Source organism: Heteronotia binoei, chromosome 18, assembly GCF_032191835.1.
Source record: "Heteronotia binoei isolate CCM8104 ecotype False Entrance Well chromosome 18, APGP_CSIRO_Hbin_v1, whole genome shotgun sequence".
Classification (NCBI taxonomy): Eukaryota; Metazoa; Chordata; class Lepidosauria; order Squamata; family Gekkonidae; genus Heteronotia; species Heteronotia binoei.
This window is the reverse complement of record NC_083240.1, coordinates 12,052,253-12,064,680: the sequence shown is the minus strand read 5'-3', so window position 1 is coordinate 12,064,680 and position 12,428 is coordinate 12,052,253. Positions and strand designations below refer to the sequence as shown.

Genomic DNA, 12,428 nt, shown 5'->3' with positions numbered 1-12,428 from the left:
CTGTCCGTCTTGCAGCTCTCAAACATCTGATGTTTATTCTTTGTGGGTCTTATGTTAAGCAAGTTTGGCCACCCCTGGACTAGAGTGACTTCGCATAAGATTCTCTGTTTTTAAAGCAGCTCCTGGATTTAAAAAAGCAACAACAATACTTTTGGGACATATAATACCCAGAGGGTGGGTGGGTTTAATCCTGCAATGTTTCTTGATACGTTAAGTGTGTGGGAATATCCATCTTGACTCTCAATGGAAGAAAAAAAGGAAAGGTCCCCTGTGCAAGCACCAGTCGTTTCCGACTCTGGGGTGATGTTGCTTTCACAAAGTTTCCACGGCAGACTTTTTACTGGGTGGTTTGCCATTGCCTTTCCCAGTCTTTTACACTTCCCCGCAGCAAGCTGGGTACTCATTTTACCAACCTCGTAAGGATGGAAGACTGAGTCAACCTTGGTCTGGCTACCTGAACCAACTTTTGCTGGGATCGAACTCAGGTCATGAGCAGAGAGTTCAGATCACAGTACTGCTGCTTTACCATTCTGCGCCACGGGGCCGCTTTCAACGAAAGAAGGGAGGCTCAAAATGAAGGGAATGCATTAATTGGAATCCAGTGTTGCTGTTTTGGGATCAAAATCTTTGCCAATGCCCTCCGTAACAGAGCAACATGAGAGGTATTCTAGACTGGCTCTGAATGATCTGGGCAAAACGTCATTTCTAGATCGAGTTGTTGGCAGGGAGACAGGACGCAGACAGATTAATGGTTTGGCATTTGTGCACAAGTCAGTGTGATTTAGCAGTTTGCACTGAAGAGAATTTACATCAAATCTCCACAGCCATAAAGGGCCAGTGGCGCACTCACAACCTAGCCCATCTTGCAAGGCGGTTGTATGAATGAAACAGAGGAGCGGGAACCCTTGAATGCTGCCGGAACTCCTTGGAGGAGAGGGCGAGGTAAAAATTGAGTAGGTAAAACAGAATCCCTGGCCCATACGCATAGATTAGGAAAATGTGCAGGTCTTATTTGGGATGTGCTTTCTGTGGTTGGTTAGAAATGGTTCCTTATGTGGTGGGGAACATGCAGATTTGACTCCTTGGCTGCATCCAGTAACACTGCAGTTTATACTCCTGTCCCTGCAACCCAAAGCAAGGGTGTGGATTCAGGATGTCTTCACAGTTGAGGCGTGGGAAGTCTGTGACAAATGGCTCTGCATCTTCGCTCTCTTTTTTGTAAGAATGGAAGTGCCTTGAGGGACTGGACTCTCTAATCCAGCATGGATGGCACGAATCTCTGCAGCCAACAGATACTAGGCTCAGGTGTAGCCAAACTTGCTTAACATAAGAGCCACACGGAATAAGTGTCAGATCTTTGAGAGCCTCAAGACATGAAAACCAGATGAAGGAAGGAAGGAAAATAGACGGGGGAGGAGGGAGGGAGAGGTGGAACGAAAGCAACTTTAAATGCATTCTCCAAGCTGGCTGATGGGATGGTGGGGGCTTTGCAAGCCACATAATATGTGTGAAAGAGCCACATGTGGCTTGCAGTTTGGCCACCTTTGTTTTATATCAGTGAACGTTCTGCTTTCTCCAACCTGACACAAGCAGCCTGCAGCTTTAAGCAGAAGGGGAATGGGGGGGTGGAATTCTGTAAGAGGCCTGTTAGCCATGATGGACCACCAGGCTTAAAAAAAAATCAGAACTTCCATATTTAGGGGCAGTGTGCCTTCAGTTCACAGTTGCTGTGTAGAGGGATGGTTTATTTCTGTTGTGTCTTGCTGGTGAACTTCCAAGGGTGCGTGTTGGCAAATTGAGAACTGTATTAAATGGACCTTTGGTCTGATCCACTAGGCAGTGTCAGGCTACACTAAGAGCAAATGACAGATGGATGCGCAGGCGATGTTGCAGTGCTCAAACTTCAGCGCTCCTCTCCTCTGTTCTTTATTTAATGCTGCTGTTTCCTTTCTCCAGGTAATGCCTACGGTTGCCAATATCCACTGCCAGGGCAACAGCCTCCAAGAGTAAGTAAGAAGCAAACTGTTCAGAAATCTGCTTGCTTTGAAAGTTGTGTCGTGGTGCTTCGTTCGCTGATAAGGGAGAATGAGGCATTAGGATGGTGAGGTCGCTGAACAGGCTGCAGATGGAGAATTCGCGTTTTGGAGGGTTCTCTTACGTGAAAGGTTCCCTGCAAATAGAAAGCCAGCCAGAAGGAAGAGGCGATAGAATTTTTTCCCCGTGGAGGTAGTTTTCTGTTTGCATGGATGCTTTTAAAAAAAGGAATGCAAAGTTGGAATCTTATGGCTTGCCTAAGAAGCACAGTCCATTTTGCCACTTCATCAGAAGGCCCTGATTCAAGACCCACCCCAGTCATAAACTCATCTGGTCTTTAGCAAGCAGCTGTTCTCTGCCTGCAGAAGGCAAATAGTTAATTATGGCCTACTTCGTGGTTTACTGGAATCAACTGTGGCAAGGGCTTTGAAGCTCTGAAGTGTGCCGTGTAAATGCTGTTTTTTAGTTAATTGATGCATTCACAAAGGCACTCCTTTATAGTTCAGGTTTGTAAATCCAGGGGTTTTTTTGTAGCAGGAACTCCTTTGCACATTAGGCCACACACCCTGATGTAGCCAATCCTCCAAGAGCTTACAGGGCTCTTAGTACAGGGTCTACTGTAAGCTCCAGGAGTTTTGGCTACAGGGCCGGATTAACAATAAGGCCAATTAGGCACTGGCCTATAAGCCCCCATGCCTTTAGGGGCCCCAGGCTGGCTCCCCCCCCCCAGTTTTCCTCCTGCTTGCAGCCCTCCCAGCCTTCACGCGCAGCCAGCAACTGAGCTGCTCTTTGCCCAACTTGCCTGATTCGGCGGCTGCTGGTGGCATTACCAAGTTTGCCTCTCTCTGCCTCTCCCTCGCAAGTTTGTCAAGGGGGCTTTTGGGAAAGTTTTCGGGGGGGGGGGAGATTTTGACTGCCTAGGGGCCTCCACAGGGTTTAATCCGGCACTGATTGGCTACATCGAGAGTGTATGGCCTAATATGCAATTCCAGTTTGAAAAAAAATCTGTTTTTCCATTGAGTCTCAATCCCTCCCCCCAAATAGCACCATTGCTGGAGATATGCTCAGCTTTCCAAAATGGTGCAACCACTTCTTTGTCTTTATAGCCATTGTGAGAAAGTGAGCTTGTTCTTTAGGAGGCTTGGTACAAATGCCTAGGAGTGTTAGCTTTGGGGAGAGGTCTGGGCAAAAAAATCTCAGGAAGGGCTTTAACTATTTTCTTCTTTTCCTTTGCAGGTGTGCCCAGCAGACGGGGAGCTGGACCAGCTTGTGGTATGTCTGGTGAGTTCAGTTTTGTCCCACTGTTTTTGCAAGCATCCCCTTGCAGGGTTTTGAGGAAAACACATGAGCCGTTGTGGCAGCAGTATCCTCTTCTTTCTGGCTGTGCAACCAGAATGATGGAGTTAACTATAATCAGGGCTTTTTCTGTAGCAGGAACTCCTTTGCATATTAGGCCACACACCCCTGATGCAGCCAATCCTCCAAGAGCTTACAGGGCCTAGTGTAAGCTCCAGGAGCATTGGCTACATCAGGGGGTGTGGCCTAATGTGCAAAGGAGTTCCTGCTACAAAAAAAGCCCTGTCTATAACCCTTTGTGTGTCAGAATATTCTCACTTATATTTTTCTTGACTGAGGGAGAGATGGGTTTCCTAGGTCTGAAGGCTACGAGAATTATGCTTAAAAGTGGGTAGGTTTTGGAGGAAAGAGAAACACAAGAGCTACTTAGTAAGATTCCCAATTAGTGTTTCCACGTTTGGGTTGGGAAATACCTGGAGATTTCTTTTGGGGGGGGTGGAGCCTAAGGAGGAGACGGCTTTGGAGAGAGGGGGGACTCCACTGGGCTATAATGCCCTCGAGTCCGCCTTCCAAAGTGGCTATTTTCTCCAGGGGAACTGATCTCTGTCGCCTGCAGATCAGTTGTAATCAGTGTTCCCTCTAAGCGGAGTTAGTGTGAACTAGCTCACAGATTTTTAGCCTCCAGCTCACACATTTTTGTCATAGCTCAGGAAGGATGACCCCAGAGCACACTGATTTATGCAGTAGCTCACGAAGTAGAATTCTTGCCCACAAGTCTCTGCAGCTTAGAGGGAACATTGGTTGTAATCCCAGGAGATCTCCAGCTTCCATCTGGAGTTTGGCAACCCTATTCCCAATCATTTGGCCTGGGCCTTTTACTATCCTGTAACCTATTCCCATACCTATTCTCATAACAGCAGAAAAGGAAAATGTGCAAAGTAATTTCTTAAAAGCTTGCTTAGGTTAGCAAAATAAGAGATGGTACAGACTTGCTTCGTTTAAAAAGAATGCATGCAGGTCTGAAAACCTGGCTGGTCTCCTTGCAGGAGTTGGATCCGCTTGCAACAAGATGTCAATATTTATTTTCCCGGCAGCCAATAGACTAAAGCTAAATATGGCTGTAAACAGTTGACAGCTTAGGAAGTAATAATGGAGGACTTTGTGCAGGTAGCGATTTGGGAAGCTTGTTATCTAGACAGCTCAAGACAGTAACTCCATCCTAGAGCATCTGCTTGGAATGCCAAAGGTCCCAGGTTCAATCTTGAAGAAGAAGACTATAGATTTTTATACCCTGCCCTTCTCTCTGAATCATAGTCTCAGAGCAGCTTACAATCTCCTTTATCTTCCTCCCCCACAACAGACATCCTGTGAGGTGGGTGGGCTGAGAGAGCTCTCCTAGAAGTTGCCCTTTCAAGGACAACTTCTGCCAGAGCTACGGCTGACTCAAGGCCATTCCAGCAGATACAACTGGAAGAGTGGGGAATCAAACCCAGTTCTCCCAGACAAGAATTTGCACACTGAACCACTACACCAAACTTGGCTCCCTCCAGTTCTGGGATCCATAATTGGCTAGGAGGGCCAATGGTCCATACTGGGGGATCTCCTGCCCCCAACTAGGGATATGCAACCCTACCTGTGACTCAGAAGTTGGTAGGATGTTAGTGGGTCATATCCTGGCCTCTTAATTCCAGATTCCCTCTCTATGCAGAAGAACAATATTTTAAGAACAAGAACTTGTATTTGAACCCCGCCCTTCACTACCCAAAGGAGTCTCACAGCAGCTTACAATCTCTTTTCCCTTCCCCTCCCCACAACAGACACCCTGTGAGGTAGGTGGAGCTGAGAGAGCTCTGACAGAAACTGCTCTTGAGAGGAACAGCTCTGTGAGAACTTGTGACTGACTCAAGGTCATATCAGCAGGTGCCTGCGGAGGAGTTAGGAATCAAACCCGGTTCTCCCAGATAAGAGTCCGTGCACTTCACCACTATACCACTCTCTTAACTTAGTTTTGGATGAGAAATTGTACTGCAAGCTGCTTTGAGCCTCAAGGAACGGGGCTACCTGCAATGTTTCTCTTCCTGAATTTCTCGCAAAGCTCCCTGGGACGTTCTGCATGTCTGAGGGTGACGTAATGATTGTTCCCCCCACCCTCTCTTGTGTGGAACATTTCATTATAAAATTCCAGCTGAGCTGCGTATGTATTTTGCCAGAGGGATCCAAAAGCATGTCAACAATGCAGCAAGTCGGAATGATTGTAGCCCTTTCTTAGTTTATCTGTATGCCTTTGCTGCTTTGGGTCTCATAAATCGCAAAACTCAGGGCTTTTTTGTAGCAGGAACTCCTTTGCATATTAGGCCACACACCCCTGATGTTACCAATCCTCCTGGAGCTTACAGTAGGCCCTGTACTAAGAGCCCTGTAAGCTCTTGGAGGATTGGCTACATCAGGGGTATGTGGCCTAATATACAAAGGAGTTCCTGCTACAAAAAAAAAAACCCTGGGAGGCTGGCAACCCTATCAGACATTGAATTGGTTGATTCTGTTTCACACAACTTATCTTCAGTCTCTATCACTATAATTCTTTCTAACGTATGCTATCTCCTTTTTCTCTTGTTATTTCGCTTGGCTTGGGGTGGAGCAAGGCAATATTCTTAAGAGTAAAACATTCTGGCCCAATTATTAATTAACTTATCCCTAATAGGATATATATATATGGGGAGGGTGGGGGGGGAGAAGGAGACAGAGACAAACAAACTGGACTTTATCTTAAATGCTAAATAATATGTGCTACAAGGTTATAACTGTATATGACTGGAGAAGGCAATGGCATGAAAAGACCGGGAAAGTCTGCCATGAGAACGTTGTGATGCGATGTCACCCCAGAGTCAGAAACGACTGGTGCTTGCACAGGGGACTACCTTGACCTTATTTTTTTTACAAGGTTATATATACCATAGTACTTTACGCACGGGAGAATTTTTGAATTAATCTACTTGATACGACTTCATTCAACAAAGTTCTGTATAACCTGGAATTTTAAATAAACTTATCATACGTATTAAAAAAAGAAGTAGGGCAGCCTACCATGCTAAACCACACAGGACTGAAATCAGCCTGTCTTTCATCTTACTGTTGTATGTACCCATGCTAACCATATTGCCTGCCGTATTGCTATCACAATTACCGTGCCATTCACTTTCTCGCCCCTGCAATCTTGTATGTACTTGCCTGTGCTAGCAGCTTGTACCGGACTTGTTCGGTCACGTAAACCAGAGGAAGGACCAACCTCAAGGGCATGTCCTAGATTTCTCGCTCTCTGGTGCCAAAAAAGGGCAGCCGCGCCTTGAGAATTTCAAACAAGCGAAGCTAAAAGGGACACGGCGGAATCATGAAGTGTTTATTGTGCAACCGATCTCAGTGTAGTATCCACAGTACGCTTAATCTCAGACCTTGCTGGGAGTGTTTGTTTTTCTTTTCAACATCCGCTGCCCCCCCCCCCCCCGTGAGTTTATTACTCAACTGTAGACGGAGAGGGCGGGGTGATCTTTTGCGATAAGCAGATGTTCATAACTGTAGTGTCTATTGATGAGGGAAAGGTAGAACACAGGTGAGGGATTTTGGCTCTTAGAAAGGTAGAAAGCGGTTATGTGGGAGGGCTGTGCAGGGGGAGAAAACTGGACTTTGGAAGGGCTGTACCATCTGCTAGTTTTCTTCTTTTGAACGGTAGTGCAGAAAAAAAAAATTGGACTCTGCAAGTGGCAAGTATATGGTGAGTCTTCCACAGAGATGTTCTAAAAACATCCTTGCACATGGATTGGTAAATGTCTGGTTGCTTGGGGAAGGACTATATCGCATGTTGCATCTGCTCCAGTTTTGTAGTTAACCCGCTGGCAATGCGTCACCGGTCTCCCTTCATGACGCCAACAGTTGCCATTCTGCCTCCTCTCTAACTTGATTTCCAGGTCTCTAAATCACAGAGGTTGGGACAGAGGTTATGCATGGCCTCAGGCAAGCTTCAGTCTCAGAGAGGGGAAAAAATGGGGCTAGTAAGATTGAACTGACCTAGTAAGTGAAGCCTGAACTCTGCTTAGGAGCTAACGCGACTGAACTTTAGTACTAAACCTCGAGAGCCACATGTGGCTCTTTCACACATGTTGTGTGGTCCTCAAAGCTCCCATTGGCCGACTTGGAAAAAGCATTTCTTTCTTTAAATCACTTCGCCAAGCCAGTGTCTTGGAGAATGTGTTTAAAGTTAAAATTGCTTTCTTTCCACTTTTCCCTCCCTCCCCATCTATTTGCCTTCCTTCCTTCCTTGTGGCTCTCAAACATCTGATATTTATTCTGTGTTCCTCTTAGGTTAACCAAGTTTGGCCACCCCTGTACTAAACAGTACTTTGGTCACATTGTGAGAAGGCACTGGCAAAGACAGTAATGCTAGGAAGAAAAGAGGAAGGCCCCACATGAGATAGGTTGGTTTTTTAAAGGAAGCCACAGTCTTCCATTTGTAAGACCTGAGAGAGGCTATGAATGATAGGACATTTTGGCGGTTGTTAATTCATAGGATCATCATAAAGGAAAAGAGATTGGATTTTTATCCCACCCTTCGCTAGCCAAAGGAATCTCAGAGTTGCTTACAAATCTCCTTTCCCTTCCCCCTCCCCACAGCAGACATCCTGTGAGGTGGGGCTGAGAGAGTTCTCCCAGAACTGCTCTTGAGAGAATTTGTGGCTGACCCGAGGGGTGGGGAATCAAGCCTGGTTCTCCCAGATAAGAGTCCGCGCACTTAACCACTACACCAAACTGGCTCTCCTTGACGGGGCTTAACATACGTGCACACAAGACTGACCTACTTAACTGAGTTTACTGGAAGGATTACTGAGGTACTCTGGATAGTAGGCACTATTTAAATGCTGAGTATTAACAACACCTTGCAATGCGCACTTAATTGGTAATGTGGCATTCCCCTCTTCCTTAGGCTTATCATGCTCACGGTGTTCTTGCTGCTGATGTGTGGCATTGGAGCCAGCTGCGTGAAGTTTTGTTGCCGCAAGAAGAGGCCCCCTGTGCAGACTTTCCCACCCCAAGCCCACGACCTCACTGCCATCCCCATGGATCATGACAGCACCGCCCACAGCACCGTCACATGTGAGTATGTGAAATCCCGTTGTTGGAAGGTCAACAGTGTTATTTTCATCATTTGGAACGAAATTCTGGAAATTGGAAAAGGCCAACATGTTTGCCAACTGCAATGAGCCTTGGAGATGCGTTGGGTTAGCATAGGTCAGGGATCCCCGAACTCTTTTAGCATGTGGGCACCTTTGGAATTCTGACACAGTGTGGAGGGTACAGTGACAAAATGGCTGTAGCAGCTTAACTTTAGGCACACAGAGAATATCCTTGAGTTGTGGTGGCAGCTGCTGCCAAAGTAACATTTTTTTAAAAAAATCTGCATCATAAATCCAATCTTCAGTGGTCAGTCAGAAGCCTTGATGGGCAAAGTCCCACCTACCATCTCTCAGGGCTCTTTTTACAGCTGTAGATACATGGGAACTAGGGGTGTGCATAAAAAAATTGGCTTTTTTTGTCAGGTTTGGGTCTATTGGACCTGAAAAATATTGGTATTTCCTGATATTCCTGAATAACCGGGAAACCTTATTCAGCATTTAAAAATGCCTTCCCATCATGTGCAGTTGCACTGCCTCTGTGGCACACCACCACAAGTGAAAAGAATCGGTGATAGCTGACCTGAATAAAAGCTAAATAATATTGGCTTTTATTTGGGTCAGCTGTGTTGGTAGCCGAATCAGACTGCCCAATTTGCATTTGGATGAATTATACTGAACACACACCCCTAATGGGAACAATTAGGAGTGGTGATTGGACCCAAGTTGACTGAAACCATCTTTTCTGGACTTGGTTGCCTTGTTGTAGGATAGACTCTACACAACCTGTGGACTGCCAGCTTGTGGCAGCACATCTAAACGCTGACAAGCAGCAAGGGCTATAGCTCAAAGATAGGTGGAGTGCATCTTTACATGTTGAAGATTTCAGCTCAACCTTTAACATTACTAGTTAAAGAATCCTAGGTAGCTAGTGCTTGGAAACTCCTTTCTTCCTGAGACCCTGGGTTGCTGTTACTGGTCAGAATAGATAGTACTGAATCAATGGTCTGGCCCAGGCTAGAACAGCTTTATATGTTCAGTTAGATACTTAGGCTAACTTCACAGTGTTGAGTAATGCACTTTAGCAATTGTTTGCAAGTAGATTTGCCTGTTTTGCATAGGAAAATCCAGTCGCAAAAGTGCACTGAAAGTGCATTATCCGATGTATGTGAAATTAGCCCTAATTGCCTCCTTTTTTGCCTAACTGAAACGTAAGACAAAAAGGGATGGATGAGAAGTATTTAGAAGAACTGCACGAAGATGCAGATTGTGCAGGACTTGGATGAAAGTGGTTTTAAAATCCCAGCAGAGTTAACTCCTGCTGAAAGCAGTGTGGTGTAATGGTTAGAGGGTTGGGACATAATTGTGAAGGTCCTGGGGTTCAGATCTTGATTTGCTGTGTGACCGCAGGCGAGGTAAATCCTCATAGCTCAAACTCGCTCACAAAGTTGTTTTGGTTTCAAAATGGGCAAGGTGAGAACTGTGTAAGAGACCTTGATGGACCCATCAATGATTCCACTGAGAGTTAATGTGAGACGTTCGTTATGTTAATATATCAAATGAACATGCTCTTGTGCTTTCTGTCTTCAGCATACAGCTCCGTACAATACCCCCAGAGTATCCCGCTTCCTCTGTCCTTCAGGGAGATCGACAGAAGTCTTATGAGTCCTCCAGCATACAGTCTTTATGCCATAGAGTTGCCGCCGTCTTATGATGAGGCCATCAAGATGGCAAAGCCCTACATTGAGACTCCTGTGGCTGGCCAGAAACAAGACAAGAACGCCTCCCAGTCAGCGGCTGCAGAAGAGCAAAACCAGCCCCAGTTGGCAGCTCCAGAAGAGCAAAACCAGCCCCAGTTGGCAGCTCCAGAAGAGCAAAACCAGCCCCAATTGGCAGCTCCAGAAGAGCAAAGTCAGCCCCAAACACTGCCAGAAACAGTACAACCAGGTTCACAGCTTCCAGAAGCTTCCACACAAGGACAGCCAGAACTTTAGCCTCTTGTTGTAGAGCCAGAAGACAGTGAAGTCACTGAGAACAACTAATGGTGTTAGAAGTTCGGTCATGTGTACTTGGTTAGCCTGAAGAGAGACCCAGTTGTTTGCCTCATAGTGGTGACCCGTTGTGAGGGAGAGTTGTCTCTGGTGACCTTTGATAACCTTCTGTTGCTGCTTTAAGGGTGCTAAGGGAAATATTGTGACAGCTGGTTAAAAATAACCCTCTGTGGGTGAGAGATTGTTTGTGTCAATCTCCTCAAGGCGCAGTGTGGAAAAAAAATGCTGTTGTCTTTTATAGCAGTTGTGGCGCGAGCTGGCATGGATAGAGAGAAGAGCCACTTCATGAGAACTGTCTGAGGGGAATGGCACAAAATGGCTGCTGGCTGGCCCTAAACAGAGATTGACAGGGACTGTTTTCCCTCATGGCAAAATGAAAAAAGAGAAATACAAACTGGCATCTTCTTCTGAGAAGAATGAACTGCCCAGCAAATTGCTGAAGTACTTGAATTCGTTGCTATGTAACGACAAACTGCCTTGGACTTGAAATAACAGCTGGAACTGGACGTGTGTGTTACAGATTAATATGGACAAATGTGTGAGGGAAGAAATATGTGCTAGGCCTTCATGAGCATGTCTACTTTGTTGTACTGATTTATTTTTCTTGAATAATAAAGCATACTTTTGCTAAGGAACATAACAATGTATCTCGATGGCATAAGTAGAAAAAGATACCTGTTACAATTGTCATTGTATACCAGGGTCAGCACTGGGGTACTGGTATCTGGGGTTTTGTAAGCCATTCTCCATGATTTTGTGTTCTGGACCCTTTTTGTTGTTGACAAATGCCTTTTCAAGCACAGTTCAAGAAACACTGATCCACGTGTCTTATCCTTACACATAAATCAGCCTGTGTTTTGGGGGCCAAACCTCCCATGATGTTGGGGTTCTGTGACTGAATTCCTCAACCTGTGATTCAGCTCTGAAAACCTGTTAAGGGACGAGGCTACATGAATTGGAGCCACAGCCCTAAGAAAGACAGTTCTTTTCCCTGCTAAAAGCTGCCTGTTGAGAGCAGTTTTGGTTGGAAGTGTTCACACCTCTTTTTCCTCATGGTCACAATCCCTGGAAACACCCTTTAAAAAAAAAACAGTTAAATTGCGTATTGCAGGCCCTGATCATGGATCTCCAACAATGTTCTGATGTTGGGCCTATAGTATATTGGTGTGTATATTGATGGCATGCTTCCCAATCCCTCGGTCCCAGCAGGGGGTCCCCCAGTTTTACAGGCTCCATCCCACCCACAGCCTGCTGGCCGGCAGAGCAAAGCCTCGCCCCCACAGCCACCGTGTACCTCTAGATCTCCCACAGATTTAGAAGCCTGCAAACAGGTCCCATTTTAAAATGTGTGTGTGTGCCTTTAAATTTGAGCAGGAAGTGAAAGCTTCATGGGAAAAAGCCAGCAGCGGAGCCAGGTGAGAGCAGAGTCCTTCAGTTTGTTTTGCTTTGGTTTCAGAGCAAATAAGTGGGTGTGTGAGAGAGAGGGAAAGAAAGAAAGCGAGCAAGCACAGCCCCTGTACTTTTCAGAGGTCTTTGGGGAGGAACCAGAGCCAGTAAGTGTGTGTATGAGAGTGAGGAAGAAAGAAATAAAAAGCAAGCACAGCCCCTGTACTTTGCAGCTATTGGGGGATGAGGAAATGATGGCTATTCAGGTGAACTGCACTGCTGTATTTTTATGTATTTATTTTGGGAATGGGAAAGTCTCTTGGCTCCACCCCCAAAGTCCCCAGATATTTTCTGAATTAGACTTGGCAACCCTAATTGATGGTGAGGACTTGACCTTTACCATTCTCTTGCTGAGGAAGACTTCAGTGTGAGACTAGAGAGCAGCCAGAAAGTTACTATTTGTGGTTGCTGTTTTGCATGTTAAGCCTTCCCCTGAAGG

At 45.9% G+C, this 12,428-nt stretch overlaps 1 protein-coding gene across 2 annotated transcripts; it reads left to right on the top strand.

Annotated features, from left to right (window-relative positions):
- The first annotated feature begins 1,925 nt into the window (after positions 1 to 1,925).
- TMEM52 (transmembrane protein 52) lies at positions 1,926 to 11,183 on the top strand. Of its 2 annotated transcripts, none has more exons than XM_060259033.1 (4): positions 1,926 to 2,006; positions 3,271 to 3,306; positions 8,306 to 8,475; positions 10,083 to 11,183. In XM_060259033.1, exons 1-4 carry the CDS (start codon positions 1,960 to 1,962, stop codon positions 10,484 to 10,486), a joined length of 657 nt encoding a protein of 218 aa, XP_060115016.1. In that variant the 5' UTR covers positions 1,926 to 1,959; the 3' UTR covers positions 10,487 to 11,183. The 2 variants fall into 2 exon arrangements, with proteins under 2 accessions (XP_060115016.1, XP_060115015.1); XM_060259032.1 differs by having other exon boundaries at positions 3,271 to 3,315.
- The last annotated feature ends 1,245 nt before the right edge of the window (positions 11,184 to 12,428 follow it).